The following is a 21925-nucleotide window of genomic DNA, read 5'->3' on the forward strand; positions in this document are numbered from 1 at the left end:
CCCTTGGTAGGAAGAAAGAACTGCCTCTGGAAAGTTGTTCTCTTACCTCCACACATACACTATGACACACGCACATCATACACAAAACAAAATCAAAATTCCATGGAAAATTTTATCCATGAATATTATGGTAACTGTGTTACACAAAACCAGAAACAGCATGTATCTGCTGATGAATACGTGAGTGAAAACAGTTACAGTTATCCATTCACTGGACTTCCACCATTCCCCAAAGCACACTAAAACATGTAAAACAATGTGGTTCTTAGCTCAAACACATGCTGAGTATAAGACGTCAGGTGTGTCATTTACATTAAATCCTAGACATTGCAGACTACTGTACACTGGCAGAAAGCAGACTCTGATGACTTGGGTCAGGGTAGGGGTGAAGGTTGACTAAAGAGGAGCACCATGACATTTGGTGACTGTGAGACAGTCTGTATCTTGGTCATGGTGGTACTTACCCAGGGTTAGCATTTACCAAGTGGGAACTGAGTGGAGGGATCACTTGATCCCCAAACTTTTAACTTTTGGTAATCAATAATGTCCCCCATTTAAAAGTTTAAGTCATTTTCTGTCTTATTTCATTTACAGGATCCCCTGACTGCACGAGGTGTTTCCTCAGCCTTTGAATCTCTGATACTATTTCATGGCAAATACTTATGATTCTATGTAGTTATATATATCTTGGAACTTTTATACGTAATTTTAGTTTCTCAAAGAGATAGATTAAGGATGGTAACAAATGAAAAAACATCAGTTTTGCTTTTTGGGTTTTTTTGGTTTTTGGGTTGGTTTTTTTTTTTTTTTTTTTTTTGGTTTGGGTTTTTTTGTTTGTTTGGGGTTTTTTTGTTTGTTTGTTTAAACATAGCATTTTGCTACAATGTGATACAGCATTTTAAAAGAAATATAAAACTGTAAGTATTATAAACAATAAATACTTAAAATTACAGCTTTAAAATAAGCTTTAGTAAGGCCTAACTTAACACTGTGAGCTTTTCCTTCTAAGTTTCTTGATCCAAATACAACATGCTTATTTAAAAAAATATATTAGAATTCATAGTTTTCTACTGACTGCCTTGATGTTCAAATATGATTATGTTAAGTATCTACTTATGACATAAAGGCATCCCAGGTATTAACCTCTCTCCTATCCTCACTGTTCCTGGTCCAGAAAAAAAAAGTATTAAAAATAAAAACAAAGAACTGGTCAGGAATGGAAACAGAAGACAAACTCCAGCCACCATCATCTCTCTCTGTCTTAAGAAGCTAGCAACTCAAATGTTTGTTTTAGTCAGCTCTTGAGTGTGCTTCCCACCACCTGCTTCATTCTCAGGGGTATTGGGGGAGCATTGCAGCTGTGTGGCTCAAAGCTGATAGGACTAGCGCCAATACCAGCACTAACCACCAACATTTTCAGCAAATTTTACTTCATTAATCTTCGTGCAGGCAGAGCATAACTTACAGACAGAAAAGAGTTGCTGCATGACTCAAGAATGCAGCCTTGAGATTTTTTTTTTTTCTAATCCTCTTTGCACCTGTGAGTAAACATCCCTGGTGCTGTGGGCTGTGGGACACTCCCGTGTTCTGTTGCCTTATTTGAGACAGAGAATTGATGCATGCATTATCTGTAGGCTCAGTGCTTCTTCTGAGAAATATGTCTTCATTTTAGCATCATCTACTAATAACCCAGAACTTCCCTTTTGCAAAATATGAGCCCTGGATTTACTATATGTATTTATAATAAACCTTTGAACAAATGAATCTTTTAGTCTTCTATTACACTTCACCTCTGTTTCATTGATATTCAAGTTCTAGATATTTTAAATAAATATTTAGGACTAAAGTTGTAGCTTCGTGGACAAGTGCACATATCATGTGCAAGGCCCTGGATTTGATCCTGAACACCATAAAAATAAATGTATAATATAAAGATTTTATCCTAAGACAATTATCCTGGGTGAAAACCCTAAAGATCTTGAAACTAAAGTTATTCTGTTTTAGGTAGTTGTTCTTGTATATGTTTGATCAGTCATTATTAATATCCCTGTTTTCCCTAATTGGTTATGAAAGGTATAACTTTGATACAATGATGCATTGAATTTTTATCTTAAATCACAGAGATAACTTTATATTTGAACCTAAATGTCAGTATGAATTTGTGAGATGTTATTTTTATATGAATACCTGTATTTTATAATGCATGTGATGTGTGTGTGTATTTATTAGAGCTATATTTGACTACATGTATATACATCAAGATTTATACAAAGACATTAGAAAAACAGGCACAGTCACTCATGGATATTAGTTATATATAAAGGTTATTGAGGATGCAAAGATATAAAAGATAGAAGAACCTAGTAATTGCCTTTAAGATCAGAGCACAAAGCATTAGTTTGGATTTTACAAGGCCAGCCAGCAACAAAAGAGCAGTAATTTATGAGCTCAGCGTAAAAGAATAGCATAATTGCATTAAAAATTAATGCTAATGAACACTAAAATGGGGAAGGTGGTTATGATGAAAGTTTGTATTCATCTTCCCTGGTTTGAATGATGGCTAGTGGCTTGATTAATGGCTTAATTTCTATCAATTAGCGGGGAAAAATCTCCTGTGAGACAAGGGTAAATTGAGCATTGAATTACATATCTTGCTTTTGTGTGCTAAGAAAAAAGAGCTGCGTATCTCTGATATTAGCCACAGTGACAAATGTGGTGTGCCCCGAGATGTCTGCAGCACTCTGCTGACAGGCGGGCTGTGTGTGGTTATAGGGTGTTGGATGGAGACGGCTGGCAGACAGCATTCACTCTTAGTTCCTTAGAAACATTCGGCTCCCATCTACAGAATTTTAATTAGAGTCAATAACAATTCTGGAATTAAAATGGACAGCAGACAGCAACTGCGATTCCTTATTCTAATCTAGTAATCTGGGTTCCTCAAGTTGCATGCCTTTCTTCTACCTTGTTGCGATGAAAATAAATAGAAATAAAAATAAAACTGTCCAGCAGCCTTAGTTCTGTAGTTCTGGTGAGATGATCATTTCTTATCATTGCATTAAAGTAAACATGACTACTCAGGTTTACCATGTCTTGAGCAAGCGTAAACCAATAGTCACTATAGTTGGACTGCGTAGTATCATAGAAACTGATTTTTTTTCTAACAGTTGTTGCACACAGTAAATAACAAAATCTGAAGTGAACATTTTTCCTGCTTGTGTTATTTGTAGGCTTAAGTGGAAGTGCTACTAGGTTCTCAAGTACTTTAAGTTTTGTTCATTATAAAGGTTGTAAGAATATGATGTAATAATTTCTTTAAAATTCTGTTTAAGTATAGAAGATTCTGAAAATACAATTCTATAACCCACGTCAAAATAACGTCAGAGGAGCAAGACCGTGTGTACATCTCTTCTACAAGCAGAGCTGTGTAACGTTTTGCTGCGTGAATAAGCATTAGAATGCAGAATAATTACAATCCCAAGGACATTTGTTATTTCTAGTAAATGGAAGGAGTAAGGAGAAATCATTTATTGTGTGATGTAAAAAGGGTAAATAATTCATTTTAGAAGCAATGACTAAATCACAGGTCAGGGTTGGTTCTGCCACCACCTACCCACGTGAGCTTGACTGAGTTGCTGATTTGCTTTAGTTTTTCATCTTGCAGTGAGAATAGTCAGGTTATCCCAGCAGCTGTGATGGGTAGAGTGTAAAGTAGTTAGCCCAAGTGCCTTAAATCTGACCTGTTGCTGCTCCCCATACCAGCATAGTACCATATGGCATTTAAATGAAAACTGTCTCCATCATGTTCCCATTCAAAAGGCATCACAAACAAAGCAAAAGTTTCGTGCATTAAACTACAGCAAATTTTCTTTGAACATAGATTCTTCCACTTGAGATAGATCATGCTAAGGGAAATGGCAAACCCCCTATAGCTCAGAGTATTGGATCCTGGCAGCTGTGACAATCTAGTAGCTTCCCCATTCACCACACTGCCCTGGCCACACTGTGGCCTGGACAGATAAAGCCATGGTAGCCTTTGTACCTTCTTTGAGATGTGCACAGGAATGCCTTCCAGTAGTCCTTGTCTCTCTCTGTTCGTTCTCATAGTCTTTCCTGCCACGCCTCAGCAGGAGTGAACCAAAGCCAGTCACAGAGTCAAAACAACTTGGCAGCTTTCCTGTCCTTACTGCTATAACTAAATGGCGCTAAGCATGCATCTATAGTAACATGCATTTACTAAGTATTTGTCATGATCTAATAACCTCACACGAAGCAGGAGTATCACTAGGATTTTCATGGCTACTTTTTCGTGTTACCCTTTTCTGCTGAAATGTCAGAATGTCCGGGTGTTCTTGCCTGTTTCCCCTGTCTCACATAGTTCCCTAGCTTCTTTCTGATCTCTCTCTCTCTCTCTCTCTCTCTCTCTCTCTCTCTCTCATGGGGTACCCACCTTATTTGTTTATGATTTGTCTCCTTACTATACACTCTCAGAGCAATGCCTCATGTGGTCAATGTGCTCAAGTATTTGAAAGGCAGAAAGAAGAAAGGGGGAGGGAAACTTTCACTCCTCCTAAGACATGTAGCCCATTATTATCTCACTACCAGAAAGGAGAACTCAGACCTGCACAGCTTGCACCATTTGCCCAAGGCTACGACAGCTTGTAAGTAGCACGGAAAGTTTGACCCAGGCAGTCTAAACCCACAGATTCTAAAACTATCGCTTAGGAGGCTGGAGAGATGGCTCAGTTGTTAAAAGCACTGGCTAGTCTTCCAGACGACCTGGCTTCAATTTCCAGCATTCACATAGAGGATCATCTGTAACTCCATTTCCAGAGAGCCAGTGCCCTCTTCTGGCCTCCTTGAGCACAAGCCATACATGCAGGCAAACACTAAAGTAAAATAAACACTAAAACAATGAATTTTTTTAAGTCACTTGCACATTTTATTTTTAATGTTTTAATGCCCCTTGAATTTTAGTTATTCAAAAAATATATATTAATTGCTCACTAAACAATACAGTACCCTCAACTAAGCTCTTAAGGTAACAGAGAGATATGTCATCTCTTAACTGAGGAGACAGAGCTGCCACTCACACAGAGGTCATGATCAGTGTGAGACAGCATATGCTAAGAGCCAGGTGAATTATGGAAGAGGTCTCTCTTCACACCAGTGGCAAGTGACAGCATCATTAAAACATATGTATAGGTATGGCCGTAAATGACAGTGAAAATTGAGAGATATGAAAACTTTCTAAGTAAGATATTCAGTGAAGATTCTGTTTTTATGAATCACAATGGCCCAATTTGCTTGTACTTTTTATGTTTAACTGAAATTCTTTGATAGTATGGCCACACTGAAATTATTTGTCTCATTTAACATGCCAGAGGAAGTATTTTAATATGGTGAGCTTGTGCTGGACCACCCCCCAGCCACGTCTTGTGAAAACCACTTGAAGAACCTCTGCTTCCCTTGGGACAGTGTTCACAGCATCAGCTTCTGGAAGCTTCTAGGCAAGGCCTTTCTACCTAAGGAGTCTTCTGATTTTTCAAGCTCTTTGTGGATATAATTTTGTGGAAATTTGTTTTTAAGAATGTGTTTTATGAACAGCTTATAAATGTTAAGATTGGATAGGTTTCTAATGTATTCTTTTTAAAAGAAATATTGAAGAGATATTGGTTTATGTAATGTATAAGTGCATAGCATGTATCCAGTGGTAAAAGTATAAAATCTGGTGTGAAGCTTACCATCTTCCTTCCTAAGTGGCTATTGTAACTGCATAGAATTCCACTACATTATCTAGCCTTTGGTTCTGGTTCATAGTCTGGCTCTGCTTAATTTTGCTGCGTGATTTCTTTTTTGCAACTTTTTATGATAAAGTTTATATAAAAGAAAAAAGATAAATTGTTTTTAAAAGCAAAGCAATAACTGTAAATTTTATGTTTATAAGAAATTATCTTAATAATTTAAACTTTCTAATTTTATTTACCTACAAGTTCTATTGAAAACAACTTTCCTACTCAAGTATGTTGTCTTGTTCTTCATCCTTGGAAAGCACTGGGAAATGCTTTGCAGTACAGATGCTGATTGTCTTATTTAAAACGGGATGCTCATGGTTGTTTTGTATTCCTGGCTAATATCCGAGTCAATTTAATCTGGAAATTGGGTAATACTTTGTATTATTAATGGATTTGTAGCAGTAGTGTTAGTGTATAAATATATTTTCCTGGAACAATATCATAAATAACTCAGTAACCTAGACCAACTGACCCAAATTTTTTGTTAACATAAAACGCATTTTAACTTTAGATAAGTTCATAAAATATTAATAACTGGAAAGAACCAGTTGACAATGAGCTCTTTGCATGTGTTAAAGATCTCTTTGAAGCACCAGTTGTCCTCATCCCAATATGACATCTTGGGCAATAGTGCCATCTGCTGTTGCCATCCTGTTACTGCTAGCACAGGAGGCGTTAATGTTTGTAATCAAAAAACTGGTGGTGGGGACATCCTCCTGGTGACAGGGGGTGGGGAGGAGGTATGAGATGTGGAACAGTTTGAGAGTGGACTGGGAGTGTAAATAAATAAATAATAAATAAAGTATTTTTAAAAGGAAAAGAAAACTAAAATTCTCTATTTTCAAATGAAGTTTAAGAATTGCATTGGACTTCATTTTATGTATTTCACAGTGTAAATCTGTATATCATCATTGATATACAAATTGGTGATATTTTAAAAGAAACTTTGTAAATGCTATTAGAAATTGAAATTGTCAGGAACTTCAAATAGAGCATATATATATATATATATATATACATATTCATATATATATATATAATCAAGAGTAATAACATTTCTTTTTCATAAAAAGAAATCAAAATTACCTTCTGCAAAAATAATTAATACTGATATTTTTGTCTCAAATGGGTTTTTGGTTCCTTTTTAGGAGAGTGTGTGTATATATGTGTGTGTGTTGTATTTACCAATAATATACTTGTAGAAATCACTAAGTGCTAATGAATGTGTTTCCTTCCTGGCTTTTAAACATTCTTTAATGTTATTCTTCTAGTAACTTTTGTCTTTCACGCTGACCATCAAATTCAGGAAACACCTACTTCTCTCCCCTAAGCCATTTGAACTCACCCTCTCACTCTTCCTTTGGCTTTGAGTCAGGGGTTCACTATATCACTCAAGCTGGCCTTGCACTCTCACCACACCCAATCCAGCCTTGGTCTCACAATTCTCCTGCCTCATCTCTCCAAGTAGCTAGGATTACAAGCCTGTACCATGAAGCCAGGCTTCTAATGACTTTTCCTTTCCTTTCTTCCTTTGTGGCTCATAAGATGATTCTGTGCACTCATGTAAGCATGCAAAAACATAACGGAGTTAACACAATTGGTCACTCTTAACTGGATACAGAGTTTCTTTAGGTGACATGTAACAAAGAACCTGAACTCAGAAGAGCATGGTATGTGTTGTTGGTACATTACAGTCGTTCCTAAAGCTGCAGGTGATGCTCAAGACTTGGATTTGTGGATGTCAATACTAGAATTTTGAATATGCAATCTAAAATATTTTATGGTTATTGTTTTCAGATACTATAGAGCAGAGTTATTATTATAAAGCAGAAATTTTGCATCTCCCATGCATCTTCCTGTTTTTAATTTAAGTGTCATTGTTGCTGAGTTTGGGTTGAGCATTATAAGATGAAACTCATGTGGCTTGTTTCCACAGCGTAAATCAGGCAAGCTGCCTTCTCCTCCGTGCCCTGTCACCTTGTTAGTCCCGAGGTGATTTTTTTCTTAAAGGACAAAGATAATGTTCTGTTTTCTCTAATCTTTCTTCTCTCCTTTATAATTTCTACAGTGCTATTTTAATAAGCATACTGGCCCTTTGGCCGGGCCTGTGATACCATGCTTATTTATATTAGGCACTGGTTGTATTCCCAAATTTAAAGCTACAAACACTACAAGCTTTAGAGATCAGTACTGTTTCTCAGTTCACCTCTGACATTTAATACTAATGATGTGCTTTGCAAATCCAAATGAGAGAATATGTTAGACAGTTAGAGAAAGGAAATCCAAGAGAGCTAGTAGCTGATACGTGGGAGGCAGCATCCTGAAGTCAGAAATAAGGCTTCTTGTTGAGAATTCGTGACAGTAAATAATCCTGGTAAAACTAACTGGGATTTTTTTTTTTTTAAAAAAATACTGTTTTCAAGGAGACATTAAAGTTGGTACCTTTCTTTTGTTATTTTTCTCTGCTGTCGCATTCTTCCTATGCATAGAACCTTAAAAATTACATGTTACTAAGAGATCCATTAATATTAATACATTAGCCAGACAAAGAATCTCTCATTTTATATGCTTAGTACATCACATAATTAAAATCCAGAGAACCTTTTATACTAAAGCAAAGGGAGCTATTTGCTGCTTTGCAGCACTTTGGCAGTGCGTGAATTTATACAGGAAAACGTGTTCTTCAAAAAAATGGGGACATAGGCTGCAGCTGCTCTTGCTTCTAAGCCTTCACACAGCTTCTCAGTGAGCCAAGACTGGGCTCCAATGGGAGAGCTAATCTTCCCCTTGAGTAAACAGATGCTTGCATGGGACTAGACCAATCACTTATGATTGGCCAAAAGTTGAGGCAAGGTATTTAAGGCAATATCAATTTTTATTACCCTTTGCTTTTGTGTTCTTTATGTCTGTCTCAGTGGCAGCCCCTACACATTCAGGCCAGGGCTGCTGGAGTGCAAGAGCCACTCTCTGCAGATCCTTTGCCTAAGGCCAGCCATCAAACTAGGTATCTCAGCTAAGCAAGCTAGCCACAGCCATTACCCATAAAGTCTAAATCCAAAAAAATCAAGCTGCCTTAGTTAAGTCTACATTGGCTCCTGATTGGTATTGGTACGGATTGGTATCAGTGTGGGCGAGAGTTTCAACACACATTTTTTTTTTTTTTGTCCAGCTAATGTGGAAAAGTAAGCCCAAAAATAAGAATTGACACCTGAGTCCTCCTTCTTATTAAAATGTGATCTATGAAAGAGAACTACTTCAGTAACTCAGTCATCATTTGAGCATTCATAAAAGCATCATAAAACTATGAAGCAGATAACTGTATAGCTGTACAATAGTAAAGAACGCTCTAAGGGTAGAGAGTTGCTGTGAAAGCATCCCCAGTAAAGAGGGATGTAGTATACTAGTGTCATCCAGGAAGAAGAGATGCGAGCGCAGCTCTTACAGTTTTATAAACGATGGAAGCTAAATTCACTGACGGGTCTCGGGTAGGAAAAACAATGTTTCTGAATGGTTAAGTTTTACAGTTTAACCTAGAAAACTACATCACAACTTAAAAACATGTTAGTCAGAGAGCAAGATGTAAAAATTCAAAAATAAACTGAAGCAAACAGATAACTCTATAAAATTAGTAGCATAATCAGATAGAGAATTATTTCAAGTAACTTAAAGCATAGTGATTTGACAGTTCATCAGCAGAATACATGTTAAGGTCAAAAACACTTTTAACAGCATGCATTAATACCCTTTGTGCTTTATAGTAATCATTGCCATTTTATTTTTTATCTAATGCATACCTAAATGGAAAATGAATCCTTTCGACAATATTGTTAATGCTGAATGTTTTAGCATATGAGAAGATACGTAACTATAAAATTATTTAAAATCATAATTGCTAATTTAATTGATAGTAATCAGCATATATTCATACTAAATTTTCTCTCCTAGCATATCTTTTTTCCCCATACATTAAAAAGACTGAGAAGCAGTGGCAGTTCAGCAATGGTGAATATGCCAAGTTATTGATCTGCTGTCTTCCCCTTCCGAAAGGAGTGGAGAAGTAGATCATATCACGAGGGGCAGGAACTGTGTGAGATAACCCTGGAATATCATGCCGTGGCTTCACGACTCGGGATCACATAGCAGGGCGAGCTACCCAGACGTGAACAATTTGAGCATCATTAAAACTATTTACATATTATTGTGAGCTCGTAATTGACATCTTTGGTAACCTGTAGACCAAACATACTAGTAAGGAGAAGAAATTGGGGCGGGTGAGGAGGCTCAGTGTATAAAGGTGCTTACCGCACAAACCTGGTGACCCAGCTTCAGTCTCTGATTCGCACAGTGGAAGGAGAGAAGTAATTTCCAGGAGTTCTCCTCTGGACCCCACGCACATGCCATAGACACATGTGTTTTCCTGAACTCACACTCAGAATTTTAGAGAAGAAATATTTTAGTAACCCCATAATACAGGCTGCATTTCAGTCACTGACAGCTAAATGTAAGAATGTTCCCCATGTAAAAAAAAATCAGAAGTAATAAATACAACAAGAAAAGTTATATTTTATAGCTTCTAATTAAATAATCGACTTAAGAAGCAAACATTAATGCTACTAAAGCCAGTAATTGAAAGATTCATGAAGAACTTTATAATGGGAAAGGTCAAATTGACATCATCACCTTGGACCCATTGATCAGTCTGAACACCAAGACAGGTGGTCAGCGTGATTCCTGATTTAATGTAAGACAATTACACAACAGTACCAATTATAAGTTTGGAAGATTTATTTATTTTTATTTTATATGTATATGTGAGTGCCTGCATGCATGTATGTGCACCACCACATGCATGCCTGATACATGCAGAAGGCAGAGCGTACCTCAGGCTCTCTGGAACTGTGAGCTGCCCAGTGGGTACTGGCCACTGAACGCAGGGCCTTTACAAGAACAGCAATGACTCTTAACCACTGAACCATCTCTCCAAACCTCAAATGATCTATTTTTGATCAAAATAAATTGAGCTTAAGGCCAGCCAGATCCAGAAGGGAGGAAACTATGAAATAAGTAGTTCACTTGCTCAGTAAGCAAGTGACAGTGACAGAGTGGGAGGCTCTGCATGACAGAGAAATCCTGTCAACACACAAGTGTCATGTGGGTACTCACTTGTGTCTTGTTCAAACAAGCTACTGTAGAAAGACATCTTTTGATACCAGTGAAAAGTTAAACATGGAGCATGCAGATCATATTTAATTACTGGTACTCTGAGGCCTGAGCAACAGGATCATGACAACATTGTTACTATTGGTGTCACATCTCAGTCTCTTAGAGCTGATGAGACAGCGCATGGTCTGGGGTCTGGAGTTTGTTTGTGTATAGTAGGTCCTCCTCTTGGCTCTGCTTTACACACTGCAGGTTTGCACCCCAGAGTACAAGGGCATGCACAGCAGTGATGGCTGAAAACTGGGCGATGGTTATGCATGGGTTTGTTGTCCTTCATTCCTGTTGTGTGTTTTCCTAATAAGATGTTAAAAGTAGAGGGACGGGGCTTACATTAGCCAAGATCACATTGGCAGTGCCTCTTCAGTAAGCTTTAGATTTTAGGTGAGAGTCTTAGTTTCTGGGCATATTTTGTTTTTGAAGCTCATGTGGAACAGTGCCTATTACAGCTTAACTTAGTGTATCCATGTGCATGGGCGTAGTGTTGGTAACAAGCTTGTACTAAAGTACACTAACATTTCTCTTTTACAGACCAAGCCACCCTGGTAGAACAAGTCAAAAGAGTAAAGGAAATCGAAGCAATTGAAAGTGATTCTTTTGTTCAGCAGACATTCAGATCAAGTAAAGACGTCAAAAAGGTAAGTGTCCACGGGCAGGCTGTGAATAGGCCTTTGGGTGCCAAAGGAGGGGCTTACTCATGGTCCTACTTAGATCTGACTGCTTCCTCCCATACGTAGATGAATGAGGAAGAGAATGTCACTTGTGTTGGTGACAGAACGAATCAACAAAAATGTATTGTAAACATGGTTCTGGTACCATATACCACCACATATGATTCTGTAATGTCCCTTCCATGAGCATAAGCAGGTTTTTTTTACACATGCGTGTGTATACTTTTTGAATTGTTATTCCTAGATAGATTGTATTAAAGGACTTTAAATGATAAAGCTATTGCTCAAACAGAAGAGTGGATCTCTGGTCTTTGCCCAGGTGTGTGTCACTTAGTCGGCTTCGGAAAAGAGGAGCTTTGATGCCATTTCATTTCTGTTGAATTTTTTGCTTATTCTTTCACTCATCAAGAAGACTGCATTCCTTAGAAGGAAAAGATGTTCTAGGAAATGCATTGTACCCTTTAGTAGCATTGATATAGTGAAACAATAGCTGTAGCTTACATTTATTTTAAAGTTTAATACATGGGCAACTGTGGTAAGGTTATATAGCATACTAATGATAGTCATTTATTTTTCTGGTATCAAATTTATAACTAGTTATATTCTGGATATTACATGTTTTTAATAAGATGAAGCTACTTGTTCACGTTTACATTATTTAATGTTTCAAAAATTACCCTCCAAAAATACTGTACCAATTTAAATTCTCACTAAGAGTACAAGGAGCTTTCTGTCTTTCAAACAAAAGCTTTTTCGTGTTTACTAACCTGATATGTCAAAACGATTAAGCACTAACTATACAACTTCTGGTGGTAATAGAGATTTGGAATTTTAAATCACCTAATACATTTAAAGATAGAATATTCCAAAGAATGAGTTGAGTGTGTGATGTTTGTCAGGTACAGACAGGCCTTGGATGATCCACAGCCCCTGTGTTGCCTCAGTATTTATAGTATTGAACTTGTACTAGTTCGTCACACCTCCTGAAAGCCACAGCTATGAGATGGAGACAGGTCCATTTTTTCTTAGTATCTTATTCTTGCATACTATAAATTCATTTACCTAAAAACAAAAATGTGTTTGAGGGTTTGGTGTCAACTGTATTTATTTTCTGAACTTCATTCTGAATTCTCTGTTCTTTTTGGATGTTCTTATAATCGAAGAGTGATTTCTTTTTGTGGAAATACTACTTACTCTACAGTCTGGGCTTTGTTCTACAATACTTTCCTATCTGGTTCTAGGTTTGTTTCTCTTTACATTTATTTCTAACTCACGTTTTCTTTCATGAAAGTGTACCTGGTGAGGATTAGTTGTTCTTAACAGGAGAATATGCTAGAGCCTCAGGAGATGGCACCCACCTCTGAGTACACAGTAAAGTCTTAGCCATCCAGCACGTGACTGCTGTTGCTAACTATGCTTCAGAAAGATCAGAAGAGCAATGACGGACTAACAAGAATAAATTTAGCCTCCACTGAAGTATAAAATGGGGGACAATGTATTAGCTTAGAAAGTGGCGTAGCTGTCTAGTCTGAAATGTCTGTGTCTGCAGTGTAAGGCAAGGACTCGGGATGCCTAAGAAGATGAATTATTTATGAGGAGATTACTTAGCAAAGAGAAGTAAATTATCCTGAGTACTATTTCATCCAGGTCCTGGGAAGACATGATGGGCTATCCTCACTGCATAGCAACGATTACCTCTGCTGAGGACTGAATCACCAGGGCCCAGCTCCCCAGATCTTCGTCCTCTGGATAGTGGTGTGCACTTAGTGCAAAGCTACTTCTCTAAGAAGGCTGTCCATGCTTAGCTGCCTTTTCAATTGCCGCTTTCCGCGGATTAAGCTGGAGAACTGTCACCGGGAAGAAAATGCCTCATAGCAATGGCATGCTAGACACTCTGGGTATCCTACAATGCATGCTGATCTAGCTAGTGTAACGCTGAACCCTTACCCAAGGAGTTAGAACGCTGCATAGATCCTTGATGCATCCTTATCTTTAGAAGCTATGATATAGCTTGTTTTAAGATGTTGTCCCACATCAACTTGGCACCAAGTGTTTAGCCTTAAGACTGTTGTGTCTGGCAGATAATCCCCCCAGTGTTCAAAAGCAGAGTAAATAATCCTGTGCCACATATGTAGCAGATGTGTAGCTGGGTCTTCATGCAGGTCCCCACAACTGCAGCCAGGGCTACCCCTGACTCTGTTGCCTGCTGTGGATTCCGTTGCCCTAACTGGGCCACCTTGTCTAGCCCCAGTGGGAGAGGATGTGTCTAGTCCTGCAGTGTGCAGTGACTTGGTGTGCCAGTGTGGGTTGGTACGGGCGGGGGGGGGGGGGGGGGGCGGGGGGGCGGTGATAAAGGGAATGGCTTGTGAGGGGAGACTTGGAGGAGTGGTAGGGCTGCACTCAAGATATAAAGTGAATAAATTAATCAATTAATGAAAAAATAACAACAACCATGTGCAGCATGGGCATTTCTGTTAATTGAAGGATTAGGAAAGTCATTTTCCAGTTGGACCACCAGGTGGCAGTATTGCACAAAGGCAGAAGTCCTGTGGTCCTGTGCTGAGATGTTTCTATGGTTGAGCCAAATTTTTCTCTTACATTTTCCATCACTTAACTGAGAAGCATCTATTGATTCTACAGCCACAAAATTTTAAACTTCCATGCTCCAATCCTAACTTTTGATAATTTTAATTTGCATATTTGCAAATTAATTTACCCTTTTTAGTTTATACTTTTTTTTAATGTTGGGCTGAAGAAATGGCTTAGTAGGCAAGAGCTCTTTCTTGCAAGGGTAAAGATATGTGTTTGTATACCAGCACAGGGGGTGAGGGGCATGACAGAAAGAAGCCAAGTGTAATCACATGTGTGCTGTGGAGCTCACACAAGTTACTGGGTCCTCCTGGACCAGCTCCAGGTTCAGTGAGAGATCCTGTCACGGGAATAAGGCGAGCATGCTAGAGCAGGACAGATGTCCCCCAGCCTCCATGCTTGTACACTGCACACACTGTGGAAGCACACAGGAAATGCACGGTGAGAGTAACTGAAGAGGGAGAAACCACAGCTCCTCCACATCTTTTTAAGGCAGTTCAGCTTGTGGTCAGCGTCCCCCACCTAAGCTCTATGGCAGCAAGTAGACTTTATGAGGCAGCGTGGACTACGGAATGTTGAGTTCTTGAGTCTTGTTGGACTGCGTGTCCCACTTTCCCTCACACAGAATATTGGGTCTACCTCTAACTCAGGTTCATAAATGTGTATTATAACTTCATCACTAGGGCTGTATACCTTCTAGGCTCAGTAGATCAGAAATATACAAATGTTTGAAACCTGGATGGCATGGGAGGGGTGATGTTGCCTCCAAAATATAAGAAAAACGCCAAATAAAATGTAATGACTTTTTAATATATATAAAAATTAACATTGTGATTCACATGACTATAATTGGTTATTAGGTTTCGTATTGATAAGCAAGCCTTCATTTGGAAGCAGGTTGTGGCACAGACTTTTTTCACTTTGTAAGACTGTCTGCTCTGCTTTTCTTTGATGATCTCCCAGAAATACATACAGCCTTCAGGGTCATTTTGTCTATAAGAGTAGAAGTCTCTCTTATGTATGCAGACCAGCTTCCTTTAGTGTGAAATGAATTCAGTTTGAATCAAATAAAATCCTAAAATAGTGAATGAATCATACCATTAAGCACTAGTTTATTTGGGATGAAGGGATGGTTGCGTCTATCAAACATTTGTTGTGTAAGCAGGAGGCCTGGGATTATTTATTTCTTGTGAGTATATTCTGTGGTTAATAATTATGTGGTTATTGTTATATATTTGTTTATAATCTATTAATTCACTCAACAACGAAACTCTCCAGTAAGCACAGGGTCTTCTCTAGTTTGTTCTCCCTTTGTCTCTAGGGCTTACCAAGCAATGTTTAATGAGACAATTAAATTGATAAGTCTCCAAATTGAGAACAAAATAATCTAAGAAAAATTTGATTTATGCATACATAACTCATCCTCTATACATTTTCCATAGTAATATTTGTTTTGAGCTCCATTCAGAAAATAGGTGTTAAGTAGTAGATATAAGTCAAAAAAAATAGAAATTAAATAAAATAGAGCCCATAGATGTTGAAAAAAGATGACCAAGGAGAATTGATCTCCTAGTCATTTGTTCTGTATTATATTTTAATTTTAACTTCAGATTCCTATCTAATTCATACCATACACTTCCTGCTGTCTTACTGCTAATCAGTCACTCCTCAGGCCATCATCTCTGTCAGAGAAGATTGAAGTTGACCTGAGTCAGCGCATGCCGCTGCTCCCTTCAAGGCAAGAGCAGTAATTTACCCATCTTTGTGTTCCAGCACATAGTGCTGTATATGGGCCATGGCAAACACGGCATGCAGTTGGGGTGGGGGGCAGTAAGAAGTTTAGCTTTATTCTTACAGAATACAATGTACCTTTTTAGAAAGCTTTTATTTCAAAATACTTTTAAGTAATCTTAAAAGAGTCTACCCAGTGGATGATGCGAGGATCAGTGTGCAGATCCATACAGTGGTGTGTTCTTTAGCAACTGCACAGGAGTGCTGATATGCTATCACTCTGATGGTTCTTTAAAATACTAAGCTAAATGAAAACCACTTACTGCATGGTTCCTTGTACACAAAATATCGAGACAAGCTGTGCAGTAGTGGCACACGCCTTTAATCCCAGCACTCGGGAGGCAGAGGCAGGCGGATTTCTGAGTTCGAGACCAGCCTGGTCTACAGCCAGGGCTATGTAGAGAAACCCAGTTTCAAAAAAAAAAAAAAAAACATAAAACAAAAAACAGAATAGACAGCTACAAAGTAGATCAGCTGACTGCCCTTTCTTCAAGAGGTTGGAAGAAACAGGAAGTGATTGCTAGTAGATATGGACTGTCAGAAGGATTAATGATGAAGACATTCTGAAATAGATCAGGATAGCAGTTATATAATTGTGTAGATAAGCTGAAGTCCGTAGTATGGTATGTGAATTATAGCTAACAAAAATAGATGTGTATTTTAAAGATAACTTATGGATTTTTCCTTATACCTGAGGCCAACTTAATCCTACAAGTATAATATAACTTTTTAATTATTACAATTTAGACACCAAATATGTGTATGTTTATACATGTATATATACATATGTGTGTATTTCAGTAGAAACAATTAAACAGTGATTTCACTTAAAAAAAAGTATAATGATCACAGGAAATTTAAAAATTTCCTTCACACTTGTATTTCTTTCTTTGAGTAACATTTTTTCCCATTCAGGAGTGTGGAACTTTTGAGGTGACTGTCATCTCAGAAGAGACCAAGCAGTGCTCTCTTTGCTCAGTATCATATGTTATGAAACCCGATTTCTAAGTGAGGCATGCCCAGGTTACATGTGTTGCATTTTCAGGCAGTAGAACCAAGTGAAGTGCAGCATGTGACTGCGGCATCAGGACCAGCATCCGCAGCTGCTGAGCCACCCAGCACTGGAAAGGAAATAGACCCTGACAGCATCCCCACGGCTATCAAGTACCAAGATGACAATTCTCTAGCTCATCCAAATGTGAGACCCTTACACCTAGTGCCTCTGCTTACTGAGCCACCCAAGCAGTGTCCCTTCCTCCTGACTCTAGGAAGACCAGTGCAGAAGAGTTCATGGCTTCCCTTGGCTACAAATGAGCAACTTACTTCAAGCCTTATGGTCTTTGTCATATGTTTTAATCTGGTGTTGTATAAACATGTTTCCTGACTTCCAAAACTGGTTTGTACTTAAGAAAAATGGTCAAAGATGGAAAATGGTTCTCTTTTTTGTAACTGAAATGGATAAGTTTTATACAGTCAAAATTCTAGTGTTAGCCCAACAGCTGTGACCCTGTCACTAATACAATAGTCTATGTCTTTACGTAATGACATGACTGTTTCTCAGAAAGGAGCTTGCAGATGTAGGCTGTGAAGTTGCAGGTCAGGGTCAGGTACTTGATGACTGGTGAGGCCTCACAGTGGGTGGGAGTTAAGCAGTGAAGGAGGCAGCAACGAGGGTTGAGCTGCACACACTGTTGCCCTTGGATTATCCTGTCCAAGGGATTCATGTCCCGTCACATCAGCTCCTAGCTACTAACACACACTAACGTGTTCCTTCTCCTTTCTCTTCCTGTAGCTATTTATTGAAAAGGCCGAGGCTGAAGAAAAGTGGTTCAAGAGATTAATCGCTCTCCGACAAGAAAGGCTGATGGGCAGTCCCGTGGCCTAAGCACGGACTTACGGTTGGATTGACAGTAACCTCGAAAACTTAGGTCGTAAAATTATATTACCAATATTAACTTTCACTCTTAAAAATAATTTAGCCAATTACATAAAAAAGAAATCTCATTTCTTCCCTCATGTTCAACTAAATATGTGGTAATTTGAATCTAACATTGTGAACAGTGAATCCGTTATAAAAGCTCTGAGTGCATGAAAACATATTTCACTATTAATAAAGTGAATAGTAAAAAATATTAGTGTTGAAATAAATGAACACTCAGTAGTGTTTCTCATTACAATTCTTACAAAGTCATGGTTTTCACCAACTATTAGATAATTTTCTTTACGAGGGCTATGTTATTTAGTGTGAGAATGAGGTTTCATCTCCTGTATTATGAAACCCTTCTTGAATCCCTTAGCTCCCCTTTCTTAAGGTTTTTAGGTATCATAAAAGGTCCGCTAAGAAGTCTAAGCAATGCCCATGTTAGATTTGAGGGCAACATGTTTTGTGTCAAGTGTGGACTCAGTCCTCTAACCCTAGGCCTTTGGAGGCTTAGGAGGGAAGGTCCCAATTCCAGTCTACACTACACAGCAAGTATTGGGATACCTCGGGCTAAATGTTCATTAAATAAAGGAATCGTTTTTGCTTAGAGATCGATTTGTATCACGCGTTCTTTTGAAACCTGTAACCTGACTTCAGTCTTTACCTGTGGAAATCATATGCCCAATATTTTAGTCATCACTGTGCATTGCTGTGACAGAAGACCTGGCCTAACTTCAGGGAAAAGGTGTATTTTATTTCATCTTATAGTTTGAGCAATGTCAGGCCATGGTCAGCTGGCTCCACTGCGTGGAGGCCTGTAGCAGGCAGAAACACTGCAAGAGGCCACGTCCCAGGAAAGCCACTCACTAATGCCTGTCGGGAAGCAAAGAGACAGGCAGGGGCTAAGGCCATGGTACTTCAGGGACATACTCCAGCCACCTGCTTCTAGTCTGTCCCCTACCTCCTGGTAGCTCACTCAGCTCTAAGTGCATGGTGCAGTCCATTGATAAAGTCCTCATGCTCCGGTAACCGTCTCGGGACACCACCAGCACACGGCCAGGCTTTAAACATTTGAGCCTTTTGGAGACAGTTCATAGCCAGACCTTAATGCCCATGCTAGACTATGTGCCTGACCCAGTGTCATGATGGAAAAAGAATTTCTGAGAAATAAGAGCTCTTGCAGCACTCCTGCTAGGCAGTGTCTGCCCCCTCCTGAGGAAGCCGCTGTGTCGTGTGTAGAATGACATTCTCTAATAGACAAGCGTGGACATCTCTGAAGTCCATACCAAACATGCCAGAGGGAAGAGCTATGGGCCTTGCTGTACAAAATGGGATTTCAACCCCTGGCACAAACACTTTTTTCCCCATTTTTCTCTGCTTGCTTTTACACTGACTCTCTGAAGACTGGAGCTGAGGGCACAGCCATGGGAAGGCCCTGGGACATGAGGTCATTTAGATTCCATCTTTTTTACACTTTAGAGCTACTGAAGTTCTCTTCTCTGTTAAGGATGAAAAGTGGCAGGACCTTACACTCAGTTGCAAGTACTATAAAAACGTTTATGTTAAAATGTTTGTTTTCATGTAGATGTTTTCTTGATCTAAGCAAAGGCTATTTTCCTTGGCTCTACAAATAAACATGCCGAGAATGAAGGAGGCCCATGTGGTTGTTAATGTGAACACGGCTATGCAGTAGGGATTTCGGAAGGGATTAATCTCAAATATTCTGCTTTTTAATTCTTTATATTATTTGTAAACTGTGTGTTCCCATGCTATTAGGAAGTGTATATCTAGGAATGGATATACGCTATCAATGGGTCATAGGGAGTCTTCCACACTTCTTCCATCTATACTGCAATAAAAATACTGTGATCTACTTTCTAGTATTCCTTCCCCCTAGGTTTCTCAATAACAGGTACACCAAATACAGATGCTTGAATTGTAACAAATTTGCATCTTAAAGATAAACTTTTTGTGGAAAATAAAAAAAGTCAAGCTTTGTTTGGTTTTCATTTGTTTTAAGTAAGCAAATAAACTTGGTCCTAAAGAACACTGTGACTGCTTCCTCCCTTCGTTTTGTCGTGTCATTAATTTTGTTTTCTTCTGGTTCTTTCTGAAAACCACAATATGCCTACAGAAGCCAAGCAGATTTAATGAGGAGTCTTCACAGAACATTATCAAACACAGTGCCAAAGCGCCTTTGCCATCTTTAACATGGCCACGGAATGTGCCAGGACAACACAACAGCCCTTTTCAGGCTGCTTGATTAACGATAATAGCTTGGCTTCTGTGTGACCCAAAGTGCTTTAAAACAGATTAGTCGCAAATGATAGGTGCTAATGCAAATTAGGCTTTTATTTCTGGCACTAGGTACACTGTCAGAAAGAATAGACCAAGAACACCATTTCTGTCGCTCCCTGGTTAGGAGGAGGCCCAGATGATGAGGGGCAGAGTGCTTTGGGTCACGTCATTTACCTCCTTAGTTTGAGTATCCTAGCATGTAAAGCAAAGGCATTCATAAATGGCTTTCTTACTTTGACTTTCTCCCTTCCTTCCTTCCTTCCTTCCTTCCTTTCTTTTCTTTTCTTTTTTTAATGTAAGAGAAATAGCAATACAAATGTTTATAGAAAAGTACATTACTTAGGCCAAGTGAACATTTTGACATGAGGGTCATTTTTTTAATTTAGTTTATGCATTGTTAGTGTTTTGTCTGTGTATGGGACTGTAGTCACAGACAGCTGTGAGTTGCCATGTGGTTGCTGGGAATTGAACTCAGATGCTCTGGAAGAGCAGTCAGTGCCCTTAACCACTGAGCCATCTCTTGGGCCCAATAGGGGCATATTAATCCCTTTCAGAATAAGCAGTTAGTTGCATGGGTAATGGTTAGAAAAGCTACACTCCAGCTTATGTTCACTTCCTTGTACTTTGGGGTATTTGTGGCAGTAGCCCATATCTCTGCTTTGTCCTCAGCCTTCTCTGATCTGCTGCTTCCCTGACAACACCATGAGGACCCTACCTCTGTTGGTATTAGTGACCAGCCTGCCATATACTTATTTGAGGAATAGAGCCTCATGGTCATAAGTACCAACTTATTCAATGTATGCTATTATGAGTGCTTAGATTATGCCTGGTACATTGTAGGAACCTTGTGGCATATACAAGGTGAATCAGCTAGGGTCCTACCCTCAAAAGGCTTAGGTACAAATGCCCAGATATATAAGTAATATATCTAGCACACACTGGCAGGAGTGAAGACGAGGTTACAAAAAGAAAGAGAGAAATGTATCCTAATCAAAAAAGAAAATCAGGAAGGCTTCATGGAAGAACTTACAACTGAACTAAAATTAGGCAGCTAAGAAGGCTGGAACCTCCTGGCCTCACTGATTCATTCTCCTGATAGTTACTCTGGGAAGCTGGAATCTTCCCCAATTCTATGGTTGGATCTTTCCTAACATTTTTGGTTTGGACATCACTCAAAAATATTTTGGTGAAATGACCAGACAACTGTTAAAAAAAAATCCTAACAAAACTTATTCTTAGAACCACCTTTACAAAAAAAAAAAAAAAAAAAAAAAAAAAAATGTGTTGTCTTTCTTCATAAGAAACCGTGAGGCTTTACAAGAGATCTAGAATAAAATAGAGATAAAGCTCTGTGAGGTGGTGGTGCAGCCTTCATCCCAGGGCTCTGGAGGCAGAGGCAGGCAGATCTGAGTTGGAGGCCAGCCTGGCCTACAGAGTTCCAGGACAGCCAAGGCCACACCGAAAAACCCTGCACTGAAAAAAATCAAGGGGAAATACAGATGCCAAACACTGAGTTTGGTATCTTAACCCTTTGCCCTGAAGATGGACTTTTAAAGCAGCTCCAACTAGTAGTGGTTTTTTTTTTTAACCAAATCAAATGTCCAAACATGTTTCAAAACTATTTTTACTATCATTTTACCCCAGAA

The 21925-nt window shown here is 38.8% G+C and overlaps 1 protein-coding gene across 8 annotated transcripts in view; it reads left to right on the forward strand.

The window, feature by feature from the left end:
• Nucleotides 1–20035, forward strand: part of Rsrc1 (arginine/serine-rich coiled-coil 1) — a 377040-nt gene extending 357005 nt beyond the window's left edge. For 5 of the 8 annotated variants that reach the window (NM_025822.4, NM_001356279.1, NM_001356274.1 and 2 more), the window contains 3 exons: nucleotides 11541–11647; nucleotides 17106–17258; nucleotides 17853–20035. In NM_025822.4, coding sequence (NP_080098.1) covers nucleotides 11541–11647; nucleotides 17106–17258; nucleotides 17853–17945 — 353 coding nt within the window. In that variant the 3' untranslated portion in view covers nucleotides 17946–20035. The remainder of the gene's footprint in view (nucleotides 1–11540; nucleotides 11648–17105; nucleotides 17259–17852) is intronic. The other 3 variants (NM_001356277.1, NM_001356280.1, NM_001356278.1) reach the window with 1 other exon arrangement.
• The last annotated feature ends 1890 nt before the right edge of the window (nucleotides 20036–21925 follow it).

Source organism: Mus musculus, chromosome 3 (assembly GCF_000001635.26).
Source record: "Mus musculus strain C57BL/6J chromosome 3, GRCm38.p6 C57BL/6J".
NCBI classification, from domain to species: Eukaryota; Metazoa; Chordata; class Mammalia; order Rodentia; family Muridae; genus Mus; species Mus musculus.